This window comes from Chenopodium quinoa, unplaced genomic scaffold (assembly GCF_001683475.1).
Source record: "Chenopodium quinoa cultivar QQ74 unplaced genomic scaffold, ASM168347v1, whole genome shotgun sequence".
NCBI lineage: Eukaryota > Viridiplantae > Streptophyta > Magnoliopsida > Caryophyllales > Amaranthaceae > Chenopodium > Chenopodium quinoa.
Genome location: NW_018742951.1, coordinates 3,823,973 through 3,837,934, shown reverse-complemented (window position 1 = coordinate 3,837,934; position 13,962 = coordinate 3,823,973). Strand labels below are relative to the sequence as shown.

The window sequence follows — 13,962 nt, the reverse complement described above, 5'->3', positions numbered from 1 at the left end:
CTGCCTTGCCTCTATTTTTCTATTTGTTCCCTGTGTGCGGCCACACACAAGGCTGCGCGCCCGTGCAGTATGGACGTGCGTCCTCTCCTAGGTCGCGCAGAAGGCGCGCAAAACTTTCTGTATGTGCCTTTCTCCTTTCTTCTGAGTGCGCCTTCTCACAGGGCTACGCGCCTTTGTGTGCTATCTCCAAGGTCGCGTAACGCATATTTAGCCACAATCTTCTCCTTATCAAACACAATGGTTCCTACAAAACATGAAAGAGGACACCAAGGTTTTGTTAGTTTGACTTTGTTACTCGTCCTCTGGATCTTCATCGAGCTTGATTTTTTTCCCACTTGTCATTTTGGAAAGGTGCTCCTTCTCCAAAAAGGCAAAATCACGAGCAACAAACACTTTGTTCTTGGATTTGTTGTAGAAGTAATACCCCTTAGTTTCTTTTGTATATCCCGAAAAGAAACACTTTTCTGATTTAGGGTGAAGTTTGTCATAAATTAATTTATTGACATATGCTTTGCAACCCCAAATCTAAAGAAAAGACAACCTTGGAGGTTTCTTCGTCCGTAACTCATATGGAGTCTTTTCGACATTTTTTGACAGAGCTCGGTTCAGTGTTAGTGCCGCGGTTAGAAGTGCGTGTCCCTAGAAAGAGATAAGAAGATACCACTTTGTAACACCCTAGAAATTCCTTACCTTTAGAGTACCTATTTTACCCTTTTTAAAATACGAAATAGAAAAATCTAAGATATTACCGCCACCGTGAAAACAGCTAAGGCAATTATCAAAGACACACAACAGAAGACTTTCTTTAAAAACTATCCAAAACAAGTCAACTTAAAAGTCAAACCAATTAAGCGAAAGTGAAGTCAAACAAAATCATCTAATAGCTTGAAACCATTATAGGCCCTTAAAACCAAACAATGCTGAAAACCTTTATGTTAGTCTCATGAGCATGATAAAATAGATAATATTAAAAGCAAATAAACACATCATATTCCTATTGAAACTAAGCATGATTCGCACTTCACTCATGCCCATCATAAAAATGCTTCATCACTTTAAAAACTTTTCTCTACTTGTCCCCACTAGCTACTCGTCATTAGAAATGGGTCATCACAGGGCCAACGTAAAGACAAGGCCAAACAAATATACAATACACAATCAGCAATGCTGAGTACGTAAGCGTAATAAAACACACTATCATGCTTTCATCCTATCATCACACAATTTACCTTGTTGCACCTGCAAACAAGCATACAAGACATTCAACACTTAACTAGACAAATACCAATGTCCATTTAATTTGATTACGCATCGAACGAGTTTCCCCCTAACCTGCCCCAATAAAGGGGTACTAACACGGGAGCTAACCGTGTCAGTGTAAAAGAACCACTCGTAAGTGGCGGAATTCCTGCGCAAAATAAAAAAGGAATATACATTGTCCTATACTCCCAGTAGAAGTTATTGTCAAATATAAAGTCACATAACACCCCCCATATGTTCATACTCAAGGTATATACGTTCAAGCAATCAAACATACCAATTTAATTCTTTCACTTTACGTTGGTGCGTAATTTCTTTCACTTTACGTTGCTTTACATATTATTATACTTGGTGATGACTCTCAAACCATAACACAATCAAACATTATAATTCATTCAAGCAATCAAACATACCAATTTAATTCTTGAATAATTAGTGACCACATAAATTTAGTGTTGAATCCTTTTTAAACTACCTCGGTGTTAAATAACACCTTAAGCGCATAAAGCACCACAAATCCTTTCCCTCGCTATTTAGAACACCTTAAGTGGACTTAGGCACCAAAATATAACTTAATCCTCGTGTACATAGACACTTAAATAGCTTTTTTCTCATGCTTATAGCATCAATAAAAATTATGTGAAATATAACAAAATTTCCTTTTCATATTCCAAACCAAATTAAACATTTAGTTTAATTAAACATGCTCTCACTAGGCGAAAATACGAATTCCCCACCGGTTCAAACCCCCCATTTCGCACCGGTTTTGAACCGGATTGGATTTGGGGGGGTGCTAAAACCCCATAGATTTTGCACCGGTTCAAAAAGTGAGAACCGGTGCAAAAAACCTCACTTTTCGCACCGGTTCTTGATTTGAACCGGTGCGAAAAGTCCCAAAAAAATTTTAAAAAAACTTTTAGCATTCCAAAACCGGTGCTAAAAGTGCCCCAAAAAAATAATTTTTTTTTTTTTTTGCATTTTTTTTCACTTAAATTTATATATAAACACTAACATATATATAAAGTTACATATTTTCATTATAAAAGGCTGTAATATTACAATTTTCGTCAAAAAAATAAATAACATACAATGTTACATAAGTACAAACAACATTGACATGCAAAAGGCTCTCAGGCAGACTAATTAAGCTAGCATTAGAAGCATTCCGATCATAGCATTAGTCGAGTGCAGCGACCTTTACTCCTGAAAAAGCAAAATCACCATTAAAACTTTCATAAAAGTTTAAGCTGACCAAGAAGACAGATATATTGCTTGTACTTGAGCATCAGACCTAGCGGATCAGGTCATATATTGGCACCCTTCCCCTACCTGCAAACCGCGTAACTGTATATACATGTTGAGCAAATTATCGGTTGAAAACAATAGTATTAGTTCAACATCACAAGGCATAGAAGTCAGTTGATGGCTCTGAAACAGCACTCGTGCAAACAATTGACTGTTGGTTTCAGAAATTTAGAACTGAACCTTCAATGCTTTTCTAATATTAAGAGTGGAAACAGGCTAGGTAAGGAGGGGCATCATCTTATTAAACTAGCTGAACAACGCAGGATAGAAAACTGAAGAGAAAACAGACATCTCTAAGTTTTAATCAGAAATAAATAATGTAGTTGATAATGTAATAAACCTCAAGGGAAAGTTGGCTCACCAATTTTTTAACTGTAAAGATGTGATTTCTGAACCCTGCAAGGACCAAAGATACGAATCACATATATAAACCATCTATCAAAGCATAATAACATCAAATATTTATTAACAACAACATTGATTAAATTCTCTTACATGTGAACTTAATCTGTTAGCCCATAATTGTAAAGAAGCTATGTACTTATGGATATCAGGTTCATCCTGCAGCACCCTTTCAATTAAAGATATTTGTATATCGTTCATTATATTTCTCTTACGTTTACTTACTTGCCTTTCTTCTCCATGTACACTTTCAACTGTTTCATCTTGTTGAACACCTCCAACCACACTTCTATGGAAATGCTCATTTGGCGTAGTATTTTCAACATCACCAACTTTATCATTGGGGTTCTGTCCTCTTGTAGTAATTTTCTCTGATCCACTTGTCTCTTCATTATGAATCTCCTTATTAGTCTCAGCTCGACTATACACTCAGCTAAATCTTTGATAGATTTACCTTTACCCGTCTTCTGATCATGCTTTGCACCATCAGCTTCAGCAATAGCCTCAACGTTGATAATGCAAGAACTGTCCACTCCTGGAAAAGCTGAATTACCTTCTCTCATGTTAGAGTGTCTGGTCTTATGATCAAAATCAACATTTCCTCGAAGAGAAGCTGTATAGCCTCTCGAATATTGAAGTTCCTAACAACAATTTATAACAGCTGTCAAGAATTATGCAGCCAAAGATAGGTAGGTCAAGTTTGCAAACAGTTCCATTTCATGTCAAAGATACACATTTACCAGTTCTCTATTGACTTCATAATCAACCAGGCCAATAAGTAATCTAGAGCACAGCACAATAGAAAAGTCTCCACGACTAAGAGTCTAGTACAAGTGCAACTAAGCATTTGAAGTTTTATGTTTGTGGTGTAATTATGATGCTGACCTTATTTGATAAAAGTTGAGAAAGCCTATTAATCCTCTCCTTGATATCTGATTTGGTAAGCTTAGTATCACGTTGTGGGGAAGCATTGATCTTGCGGAGGTTTACATCCTTCAAATTAAATGCTTACTCAGACCTAGATAGGTAAAATTAAAATAAGAATAACTGCAAATCTTTACTGCATTATATCAAGAAAGCCACGAAACATTATTTAAAAAAAAAACCATATTTCAGTCATAATATTTGAGATCATAGTATCATACCTAACGACATAATGCTCAGTTGAAGTTGACGAAGAACCATATCTCCTATATGTTTTATTTCCTATTCTCCTGAGAATAAAAAATGTGAAAAAGATTTACTATCTCGTTACAGCTAACAGAATTCAAGGGTTTCAACGATCACCCTACATAAGAGAAGAATCGTACAAATGCAAAAATAAAAAACCAATCTCCCTTGTACTCCAGTCATAGTTGAGTAATTACAAATTCAGATGGACAAAAAGTAATAACGACTTAAGTTTTCAAAGACCAATCAGACCAACCAACTACTGAAAATATTCCTATTAGCAAGTCGAAGCAATACCAAACCAAAAGTTTTAACAATCGGAAAACCATGACAGTAATCATCCATGAATGCACAACAACTCGAAATCAACCTTGAATTCCATTAACAATTATGAAACCATAACATTTTTAGCATAACAATCGAAATAAGCCTCATAAGGCTACACAAATGCAACGACAAAAACTTAATCATCAACAAAATTCAATCAAATTCCGTTTCACCTTCTTCAAAAAGGGTTTACTAGCACATACCAACAACAACAATAACAACAACACAAATTGTTCAATTTAAACAAATGCAATGTGTTTAAGGTGGTAGCTACAATTTTACCTGGGTGAGCTGATTCTGTGGCTTTACCAACAGGCGATTCCTTCTGCAATACCACATGAAATTAAATCATTACTTCGAATTATGAACCCTAAAATTAGAATTTCATAAAATTAATTAATCAATCCAACAAGGGTGTTCCAATAATAATGTGATATTATCATATTATATTCAATCCATGCTTCATTTTTCATCAAATCTTTCACTACAACAAGCAACATATCATCAAAGCACTAATATTAATTTACCCATACTATTTAAAATAAAAAGCACCCAATGAAATTATATGCAAATTAAACAAAAAATTAAAATTTTAAACGATTTGAGCTAATTAAAAAAAAAAGGAAAGAAAGAGAGATAGAATGAATCTTGGTAGTGTAGACTTTGTCGCCATTATCGTTGATGTAGAATTGCAAATACATTTTTGATAATTTGTTTAACCTACCCAATGAAAAAAAAAATCAAACCACACAAACAAAATATCAGGAATTAGATAAATTAAAAAAACTGAAATTAATGTTGAATAAAAAAAAAAAGCTGCGATTTAGAAGAAGAGAAGAAAACTCACTGACGAAGTGGTTTTGACGACTGTACTGTTTGTCCACCCGAAACCCCCACCCCTTTCCCTAACTCTAAACCGCCGTAGACTCGAAACCCCTACCCCTGAAACCATTCCCTTACCCCCGGAATTTGTGAATTTGTGTTTTTCCTATAAAATAAAATAAATAAACTACAATTCACAAATAAGCAACCAAAATTGACTCAATCATCAAACTAGACTCCAAAAATTACGTTAAATTCTTCGACTTTCTATAACCAATAGTTCAATTATCCAACTTCGAATAACCCTAAATTGAGTATATACTAACAATTAAATACACGATTAACACTAGATTGTCAAATTAATATTAGATGATTAAAGAAAAAGAAGCATCTAACCTTAGAGACTGCTTCAATGGAGGAGAGAAAGCTCAGAAGCCCCTTCAATGGAGAATTTCGAGTACGCTTAAATGGAGGAAAGAGAGGGGAAGGAGTACATCGAGAAACGCTTAAATGGAGGACGGAGAGAGGAAGGAGTACAGGGAGAAAGATATGAAGGAGTACAGAGAGAGGAAGGAGTACAAAGAGATTCGTTTTAATGGAGGAGAGGGTGAGGAGAGAGAGGTAGCTAATACGAGAGAGGAGGAAAGATCGAGGAATTGAAAGAGAAAGAAAGAAGAATATAAGTGGTTTTTTTTTAATAACAGTTTTCCCACCGGTTTGAAATGAACCGGTCCGAATTACTCACTTATCCCACCGGTTTTGGTAGTACCGGTGCGAAAAACATACTTTTCTCACCGGTTTGGTTAGAACCGGTGTGAAAAGTCTTTTTTCCAATCCCGCCCATTTCTTTTCCCACCGATTTTCAAGAACCGGTGCGAAAAGTGCGGTGCCTATTTTATTTTTTCTACTAGTGTCTCAATCATGCCAATAATAAAAGTGTAGTTCATATTCAACATGATAATATAATTAATTCCAATCATTAATCCATCATATATAATTCATACATCACAAATCAATCACCAACATCAATCCAAACAACAAATTCCAACCAACACCTATCATGATACTACTTGGAATTAATTAAACAAACCTAGCATGCTTCTATATATTCAAATAATTACCATGTATGTGAACGTACCTTGAATATGATCTCAAAATCGCCATGACTAAATAAAATCACTCACTTGGAAACTTCCTACAAACCAAAATTACAAAGAGGCTTTATTACCTATACCACACAAATTTTCCAGCGATATATACACTGTTTAAATCACTCATAAACCCTCTAAAAAAAGCTAAAATTTTAATTTAAAACCCTCACTTTTATTCCCAATTAATGGGTAATTAAAAATACTTTCAAGGAACATAATTATAGCTTATATATAAAAATTCCAGCTTTATTAAATAATCTAAGATTGCTGTAATTGTGTTTTAAAACACTTATTTCAATAATTTAAATCACCCATAAACAATTTTCATTAATATACGTAAACTTAGAAACCTAGGGTTTATAATTTGGGGCTTTTTAATTCAAAACCAAATCTAAAAATTTATATACATTATACTTAAAATCAAACATCATAAAAATCATCACAAACCGAAAAACAATTATTAGATTAAGTGTTGATTTAATTAAAATTCAAAAAGAACGAATTTTTTTTTTATTATTTTTAAGGTGTGCGCACAAAACCATCGCGGCAAGGCTGCTGCCGCGCCTACCGGTCGGTGCTACTAATGCCGGCGCTCGCTGGTGGTGGCAGCTGGCCGGTGGTGGCTGTGGTGTAGCCGGCCGGTGGTGGTGTATGTTTGGGTGGTGATTGAAACAAAAATGAAAATAAAGGGGAATGGGAAAAATTAAGGGGAAAAGAAAATAAGAGGAGAGGGAGTTTAACTTTCGGTATTCTCCACCTTGGGTAAAATTTGATTTTGCTCATATGATGGGTATTTATACCTTTTCTCAATAAACCTCCGATTTAATATTCCTTTACTACTCTTAATGATCCCTTTCCTATTCAAACTAGTCTTTTGACTTTCCTTAAGTACCATTGACTTTAAACATTTCCTTTTATAAAATTATATGCTCCAAAGTTTCCAAATCATGAAATAAAATATTTTCAAGATTGTTAAATAATTAAAAAAAAATTTAATTAAAATATTTTTTTGTTAATTAATGAAACACTATAAATAATTCATTTCGAATTATTTAAATACTCTAAGAAATACTTATTTAAGTTAAAATACGTATTACAGTCTACCCCCCTTAAAAGAAGTTTCATTACGAAAGTTGGGTAACGAAATTCAAACTTTTTCCTCACTTTGTATAATGTTGATGTACTCTTTTGTCGTACTTTTGCCTTTAATGTCTCTTTGGAATGAAAATTACTCGAAATAACCGTTAAAAATGTGCAAAAAGCACAAAAATAACTGAAAACATAGGGAAAAAGCGCGAAATTCTACCGCATTCTACCCTCCTTAAAGAAAACAAGTTACGTCCCCGAAACTCACCATACCTTAAAAAACTCGGGATATTTCTTTTTCATCTCATCCTTAGCTTCCCAAGTTGTTTCTTCATACTCTTAGTTAGACCATATCACTTTAACAATCTTAACATCCTTATTGCGTGTACTACGCACTTTACTGTCAAAGATCTTGACAGGTCTTTCCTCATAAGTTAAGCTTTGATCTAACTCAATGGTTTCAGGTTGTAGCACATGTGACTTATTAGAGATATACCTTCTTAACTGAGATACATGAAATACATCGTGCACTTTACTTAGCTCCATAAGTAACGCCAACCTATAAGCTACTTTGCCTATCCTTTGCAATACTTCATATGGACTAATATACTTTGGGCTAAGCTTTCCTTTCTTTCCAAAATTCATTACACCTTTCATTGGTGACACCTTTAACAATACTTTATCACCAACCTCAAATTCCTCCTCTCTACGCTTTAAATCCGCGTAGCTCTTTTGGCGATCTTGCGCCACTAAAATCTCAGTTACCTGCTTAACTGTATCCTTGATCATTTGAGGCCCTAAAATCATTGTTTCACTTATGTCGTTCCAACAGATCGGACTGCGACACTTCCTTCCTTATAATGCCTCAAATGAAGCCATGCCAATGCTTGCATAATAGCTATTATTATAGGAAAGTTCAATTAAGTCCAAGCTATCTTCCCATCCCCCTTGGAAATCTATAACACAAACCCTTAACATATCTTCCAAGGTTTGAATGGTACTCTCAGTTTTCCCACCTGTGGCAGGGTGATATGTTGTACTCATCTTAACTGTTGTAAAAAAGTTTTCCTGCACACTCTTCTAGAACCTTGAAAGAAACCTAGAATCTCTGTCAGACACCTATAATCTCAACACATTTTTGATGTAAGCTTTTGCAATTTGCTCCATCTTCTAAGTCTCCTTCATTGGTATAAACACTGTAGATTTTGTAAGTCTATCCACCACTACCCAAATAGTGTAATTTCCATTCTTTGACTTTGGGAGGCAAGTCACAAAGTCCATTGAAATACAATCCCATTTCCATCTAGGAATTTCCAATGATTGCACAATTCTTTGCGGTCTTTTGTGTTCTATCTTCACTTTTTGGTGATCCCTTTCCTATTCAAACTAGTATTTTGACTTTCCTTAAATACCATTGACTTTAAAATTTCTCTAAAAGGGAGGGAAAATTGCAGTAATTTCCCTACCCCAATCCTTGCAGACTAGGGAGGATAAAATTTCTCAGGATATCCCCGTTTTCACCCAATGGAAAAGCGCTAAGGCCGGCCTTCATTATCTTCATGGATCGCATACCTTTCGTCCTATTGCTTATTGATCCTTCAGTTAATACAATTTCTCTTTCTATGGCTGTAATTTCTTCTCCACTTGGATCGCACTTCCATAGCTAGATGGTGTTTTGGACATTTGCTTAGGTACTCTATTGAACCATGGAGAACATTGTTAATGTAAAATACCTCTGTCCTATGGATTTCACCATTAGGATCAATGTACAACATTTAGATGCATGGGTTCTAAAAGGTCTTCCATTACTATGAAAAATTAGATATTCAAGTGTTTGGGAGTAGGTGGAGAATTCTGGCAATTAAATTTCTTGTGAGAGAAAGGAAGAGAGATAGAGTTAAACTTGTGTTAATGAAGAAGGAAATTGAATAAAGTGGCTACAAGTATTTATAATCACTTTTGCGTCACTCTTGACGGTTGAGATACTTTGTAACTTCAATACATCGTGGTAAAACCACGTATCCTTCCACATTTTTGACGTCGTTTTATTAAAACTTCCCAAATTCTAACTTTTGGGGATGTATTTCAATAAACTGTCACAGAACTTCCTTGGTAACTTCTACTTCCAAGTTAATAATAATTATTGATCATTTAATTTTATTGGTAATTAGAAGTGTCTTTTCAATTAAATGACAATAAATATTGTTGTCTTATACTTGCTAAGTTATGAAAGTGATTATGATTAATACCCATATATTTTAATTTTGAAAAATTAATAATATATTTGTGTAGGCATCAACATACAGGAAAAATCAAACTGTATCGCCTGATCATTGACCAAAATATAAATATATTTTCATTAAGTATATACTTAAAGGCAATTCCAAGTTTGAACAAAATAAATTTGACATAACATAGTTAAGACATGATAAAAAACATGCTTAGATACTTATTTTTAGTAGAAACTAAGAACATGTAACACGTCATGTTTGAGTCCTTTACTCTTTCATCGAAAGTTAGCTCATTGTGACAAAAGAAATCAAACCAAGCAAACCCTAGCCTTGATCAATCCAAGTATAATGGAGGCTTTTGGGGCTTGTAGGCGCTAGTTCATACATATTAGAAGATAATCCAAAGCAATCTCCTAGCTATGTTATCATCATCCTTCCCAAATTTCTAGGTGGTGATTTCCTTACTTTCTTTTGTTGCCTTTTCTTCATGTGCTCACCTTCGTCTCTCTGGCGCCTATGGCTCCACTACTTCTTCCTAATGGTTCATCCCTTAGAACCAATTCAGTATAAAAGCTAAGGCATACATTGCCTACCCTCACTTGGCTCTGGTACTCTACTTCTTTTGCCTTTTCTGCCTCCTTCTCCATCTTGTTCCATTTCTCTACTAGCAATCCTTCAAGCTCTTAACTGCCTTCATCTTCTGAGAACTGCTTATCTATCTTAGGGAACTCAATACGTAGTTTGTTAAGATCTAAATCAAACCCTATTTCCCCTTTTGGATAAGACTTGGAAGTACTAGAAGTTAGACTTTCCATAACTAAAGTGAGAAAGAGGTTTGGAAAATCTGTTGAAGCTAGCTTCTCTAAAAATTACTTAAGAGAGAAGATACACTTTGTATGTTTTAAGTGAAGAGTGATTTAATGATCTTGACCTATATTTATAAGTTGAAATAAATGCTCTGATCACTTTATATTATGTGTGATTTTTTAGAAATTACCTAGCAATTACCTTACAAAAATTTATCAACAGTGTTATTTGATAAACCATGTCAAAGGGTAATCTGGTAATCTCTTACTCTAATCACTTGATTCCCCAATTAACAAATTAAGCCTTAAAACGCTTCGTTTAAGGTTGCGTTTCTCAATTCCCAATTTTAAACCAATTTCTTTTTACCAGAATCTAACAAACCATTTGTATCGTTTTGTGTTTGAACGAAATCAAACGGTCCAATTTAACTAAATTTCCAACGCTTGGAAAAGCTATAAAAACGTTCAAAGAATCCCTTACTCTATCTCATCACAAATTCACTCTCTGATCTTTCAACTCTTTCATCAACCTTAATTCGTTTGAACTTCGAGTTCGCATTTTTGTTCTTATTCTCCTTTCGGGGACCTTCATTCTTGACAGGGGAAGCCGTGCTTTGCTGCGCTATCTGCCTACGCTATGCGACCTTCAGGGGGTCAGTACATACGACTGGACAGTATTGGTTACCCTTACCTCCTTCTAGGGTTACAGCTAAGATGCCGCTGGCAGCATTGCAAAGCGAGGATCTCTGTTTTTGGCTTTTGGAAGGTCGTAGAGGTATATTTTCCTATAATCTGGTGATTTCATCTCAAATCTTGATGATTTCTCGACTTTTCGTAGGTTTGGCTCTACGAGTATATTCCTTCGCTAGCCCTAGCGAGGCCTGAAAGGAATGGTGTCCTTCCAACAAGTGTATTATTCCGATAGAGGGTTCATAATTATTAGAAAGCTAATTATTCAGTGAGGTCAAGTGATCGTAATGCCTAGGTGGAGGCCGCTTCTGATCAGCAATATTAATGTATAATTAATATTACAGCTTAATCTTGACTGAATCCTTCGGGTCACACCCCAATCGTAACCGATCTGAGGCGTCGAATTAATCCGAAGGATTAGATGAGTCATTAGAGTATACAAATAAAGACGTCGGATATCGAGCTTAGAGCCTCAAAACCGAGTGTCATAAGTCGAGTCGAATTTAGAATTCGACGAGACAAGAAATCAAGCAAACGACAATTTCAAGCTAAGTCGTAGCCTCGCATTGGCCTAGCCATGCAAGTGCTAGACTAGCATAGAGCACCAACCGCATCGCATGGCTATGCCGCAAGCCAAGCATGCATCTGCGTACTAGGCTTCCTGGCTGAGCATGCTTGTGGGGTTGGTGCGCCTAGTCGCATGCTCGCTAGTTCCAGCATGCTTGGCTGGGATAGTCGAGGCCTTGGCGAAGGCATCAAGCAGCTAGCGCGCAAGGGCGAGCATCACCCTTCGCAAGCAACGCACCAGGTGCTAGCGTAGCACGTTGGGCATCGCTAGCGAGGGATGCACCAAGTAGCAAACTGCTAGCAAGCGTGGCATGCGTGTCGAGCTGCTCGCAATTGTTGCCGAGCTAGCAGCGCCCAGCATACGCAACGTAGTAGCAGCAGCAGCCCACATGGCGTGATGGCTTGCTTGATGTGCGTACGCATATGCGGGCTGGCTGGCAAGCCCAGCCATGGTGCTAGGCGCCAGCGAGGCAGCCTTGGCAGCTAAGGAAGGCTGCTAGCCAGCTTTTGCGTGTTCCAGCACATGGTCAAGAGGGGACTGGTTTTGGTGGGTTGCTTGGGGAGCAAGGGGAGTTTGGTCCCCCCCTTATGGTCCTCACCTATCCCGCTTGCTCACCTCTTGAAAATTGGCGTTTGTTGATTCACTTGCATTTTCAATTTCAGTTTTGAATTAAAATAAATTGAATAAAGTACATTTTCACTAATTCTCCCACATTGATGGGACATTGGAATTCAAGGCTCCCTTCCCTATAAATACCCATCATTTGGGATTGGGAAGGGACACTTGAGTTGTGAATTTTAAGGGATCTCCAAGAAGAGAATACCTTAATTTTAATACACTAAGTTTTCTTTGTTTAGCCCCGACAAACCTTTGGGGTAGGGACCGATCGGATCGGGTCTCGAGGGTTAGAACCGTTGGAGGCTTACACATTTATAGAGCTAACACTTTCAAGTACGAGCTCTTAGAAAGAGCAAAGCAAGCGTCAAGAGTAAGATCGTCTTTCTCTCTCCTTGTTAAATATTTATGTGATTGTTAATTAATTGATATGCATGTTTTGTTACTTTAATTTGTGTGCAGATTTTGGGGGGTTTCATTCCTCGTAGTGTCGGACACTACGAAACCTAACAAGGCCTTAGGCTAGAGGACTCTTGGTAGCTGCCAGTTGGCAGGACCACCGTGCTGGCCTGACTTCTGCAGCTACTGTCAGAGTTGTTATCCTTGACGTAAGGACATTCCTTATTTCTCCATTATCTAGATTTTATCATGAGTTCCTAACTTATAACTTTAAGCGCATCGTCTTGATTTTCGACAAGCCTTTCAATACACAGCTGAGAGGCGTTTCTTTTGGGGTACCTACCAGGTGGTGTGGTACATAGGTGATAGAGTGGCTATTCAACACTCCTTAGATATTCCTCTAGTCCCTGCGGATCCTCCTTCTCACATGATAAGCTAGGAGAGACTCCGGTTGCATGATATGGACGGTGCCATAGGCGAGGACTTTCGGAGGCATATATACTTAGACCGCTCTTATGAGGAGGAGCTGCTCCCTCGTCTAGATCGTCCACCTTACTATAAGGAGGTTTGTAGATCTTTATCAGCCATTTCATCTTTTCTGTAGCCCCTAACGGTGCCCAATCATTGGATCATTTTACTGGAGCAGAGAAAGCCTAAGGAGTTCGAACCCCCGCGTACGTCCATTCCCTATCAGGGGGTCCACGGTCCCATTGAGGAGATGATTCCTCCAGCCCCGGAGGAGTGGCGATTGTTGGAGCGCTCCATCCCCCGCTCTTAGAGATGGGTGAGTTTTTGTCTTTTCCTTCATTCTATGCATATATCACCATGTTTTCTGATCTTATCTGATTATTGCAGTCCTCTCGAGAGGTGGTGTCGCGTACGACAGTTGTTGTTGATGCTTGTCGATATCAGCTGGCGAGGTGGAGCCATCGGGCGTCATGTCGACGTACAAAGGTTGTTGCGCCGGTATGTTTATGCATTTTTTACTTGTTCATCTATTTTTCTTTTTGATTACTAGCTTGCATTATTTTGACCTTGTTGCATCCTGGTCTTCGGTCACGTACTTGTTTAAGGCTAGAGGGCTGGAGAGAGGGAGAGAGGCGTCAGCGCACCTTGTTGGAGATCCCAGG

At 37.2% G+C, this 13,962-nt stretch overlaps 1 protein-coding gene and 1 long non-coding RNA gene across 3 annotated transcripts; both read right to left on the bottom strand.

Annotated features, from left to right (window-relative positions):
* Positions 1-2,313: 2,313 nt before the first annotated feature.
* On the bottom strand, positions 2,314-5,671 carry LOC110728528. 2 transcript variants are annotated; one of them, XR_002512705.1, is made up of 5 exons: positions 4,747-5,671; positions 4,113-4,181; positions 3,853-3,985; positions 3,061-3,608; positions 2,314-2,961 (listed from the first exon to the last, which is right to left on the bottom strand). It is a non-coding gene; the product is annotated as an uncharacterized LOC110728528 (long non-coding RNA). The 2 variants fall into 2 exon arrangements; XR_002512704.1 differs by having other exon boundaries at positions 3,853-5,671.
* Positions 5,672-7,862: 2,191 nt separating this feature from the next.
* Positions 7,863-8,330, bottom strand: LOC110728628. Its single transcript, XM_021908272.1, has one exon. It carries the CDS (start codon positions 8,328-8,330, stop codon positions 7,863-7,865), a length of 468 nt encoding a protein of 155 aa, XP_021763964.1.
* Between the last annotated feature and the right edge of the window lie 5,632 nt (positions 8,331-13,962).